This window comes from Morone saxatilis, unplaced genomic scaffold, assembly GCF_004916995.1.
Source record: "Morone saxatilis isolate NCDOM2014 unplaced genomic scaffold, NCSU_SB_2.0 Contig1, whole genome shotgun sequence".
Taxonomy (NCBI): Eukaryota; Metazoa; Chordata; class Actinopteri; family Moronidae; genus Morone; species Morone saxatilis.
Window position 1 is genome coordinate 20,975,896 of NW_023339651.1, and position 2,072 is coordinate 20,977,967.

General features: G+C 41.8%; 1 protein-coding gene across 1 annotated transcript in view; it reads right to left on the reverse strand.

Annotated features, from left to right (window-relative positions):
- LOC118325765 (1-phosphatidylinositol 4,5-bisphosphate phosphodiesterase delta-3-A-like) overlaps positions 1 to 429 on the reverse strand; it is a 26,118-nt gene extending 25,689 nt beyond the window's left edge. Inside the window, exon 1 of the mRNA XM_035658568.1 lies at positions 110 to 429. Coding sequence (XP_035514461.1) covers positions 110 to 194 — 85 coding nt within the window. The 5' untranslated portion in view covers positions 195 to 429. The remainder of the gene's footprint in view (positions 1 to 109) is intronic.
- Between the last annotated feature and the right edge of the window lie 1,643 nt (positions 430 to 2,072).

The following is a 2,072-nucleotide window of genomic DNA, read 5'->3' on the forward strand; positions in this document are numbered from 1 at the left end:
GGGGGGGGGGGGGATAACGGTAATCTACAGTCAGTATATCAGTTTTACAATCTCAGAGGCAGAAGCCTTTCATAATTAAATAATTGTAGGAGCAGTAACAAACACTCACCCAGGTTCTTCAGGGGGTCGATGGCCTTAGATGTCCCGGCTCCGTTCTTCACCCCCGGGGCCGCTTTCTTTCTGTTCCCCAACATAACGCAAGGAAGCTGCGCTTTATTTCTCCCTTCCTCCCTTCTTTTGCCTTCCCTGTGGCCGGATCCTGCGTTATGGCTCGGACAGGAGGTCAGCGTTCTAGTGGATCAGCTGTGTAGATCTCCTGCAGGAGGACAACGGGAGCGTCTCCGCAGACACAGCGCTGCGCAGGCTGCACCTCATGGTTTTATTCTGGAGGAGGAAAACAGGAGCCTGGCCAAACCTTCACCCTGCTGATGTCACTGAGCTTGGATTTATAAACACAGGGAGCTGTAGGCATCAAAACGTCAGAACCCACAACACACTCAGGCTTCCTGAGGTGGCCTTCAAAATAAAAGTTGCTGAAAGTAGTTGAACAAAAATTAACAGTAGCTTATTTACACACAGTTTTATATGTGGGGCTTATTTCTTCCACAGATACACAAATCTCATTATAATACAACAATTGAAATCATTATTAATCCTGTAGGTTTAATAATATCATTAATTATTTCCATATTATAAATGTTATTGTGATAAGTAATTATGAAACATTTTTCAACTCTAGCCCTAGCTTTTCTTTTCAAGCAGCTTTCAACCACATCTCATGGTCTTCCTCAAATTTGCTACTGTGATGGAATTAGTTCAAATGGACCCTTCCTGAGTCGGCCCCTTTTCGCTCTGTTCTCCAATAACATCTGAGCAAGCCTCTGTGAACTTTGTCCTCTCTGTAATTAGATATGCTATGTGCTAGGCTCTCTATGTTGAAAAGACAATCAGATTTTTAAGATGCTTAAAAGATAAAAGCGACATAGGCTATTTATTTTAAGTTAACTTCTGTTAGCTAAATGCTAGCTAACTATCTAGCTAATCTAGACAGTGCTGACCTCTGAGGAATTAAAGAAAACTCAAGTTGAAAATGGAGGAATTTATGAGCTGTGTTGCACCATCAAATTTCATACAACCCTGCTTTGAGATGTAACTTATTAGCAAACGATTGATGCAGATTAGCTAGCTAGGTGGCTAGTGTTTATCTCTGCAAAAGGAGGAGTCGACCCAGGTTCTGACCGAGGCTTGCTCAACTGTTGGAGCACAGAGCAAGAAGGGGTGGGACTTACCAAGGGTCAACTACTGTTTGCATCCTTATTATAGGAAATCTGGCCTAAATCGTGGTAGTAAACTCCTTCTGTAAATCAAAAAGGGTGGAGGTCTGAACTTAGTACTGGAACTAGAGCCCACATTTAAAGAAAAAAAGAAAAAGAAATATCTTATATAAGATATAATCTTATTAAATGGACTGTGTGTGAAAGTGATTGGGACCCCTTCCCTAATTGTAACACCCCTGCTGTCCTGCATGTAATATTATTTTGGTTTTCACATACAAGGAAAAACTTGTAAACTTGAAACCCTATGGATAACCTCTTTTTATTTCCACAGTTTTGACTTGAGTTCTTTTCTGCTGTGTCAATAAAAAAGGAAACAACTCTATTTAAGAGCTACTAAGTATTATGCTTTTGTTTTGAAAGCAAAATCTCAACATTTCCGGCCTTTGTGTTGTGTGTCTGTTGCCGCTTGATAACGGACGGATTTTAAACGGATTATAGACCGAAGAGAGACGTTCATGTGTCTAATCTGAAGTAGCCGTCCTCCTCTCGGTCTACTAGTCTCTAATTTGATCCAAAGCACAGTCTGAGTGCTGAACGGAACCTAGCTGATCCTCTAATACTGTCCGCTGTAATTGGGGCAATGGTGCTGCAGAATGATTTATGCACAAATCGGCCTATGTGTCCCGTGTCGGCTGTAATAGATGGACTGCAGAGGGTTGATTGATTGATTGCTCTCTAGTTGATCTGAAATAGGCCGTGCACCAGTGTATGAGTGTGTGTGAATGGGGTGAGTGT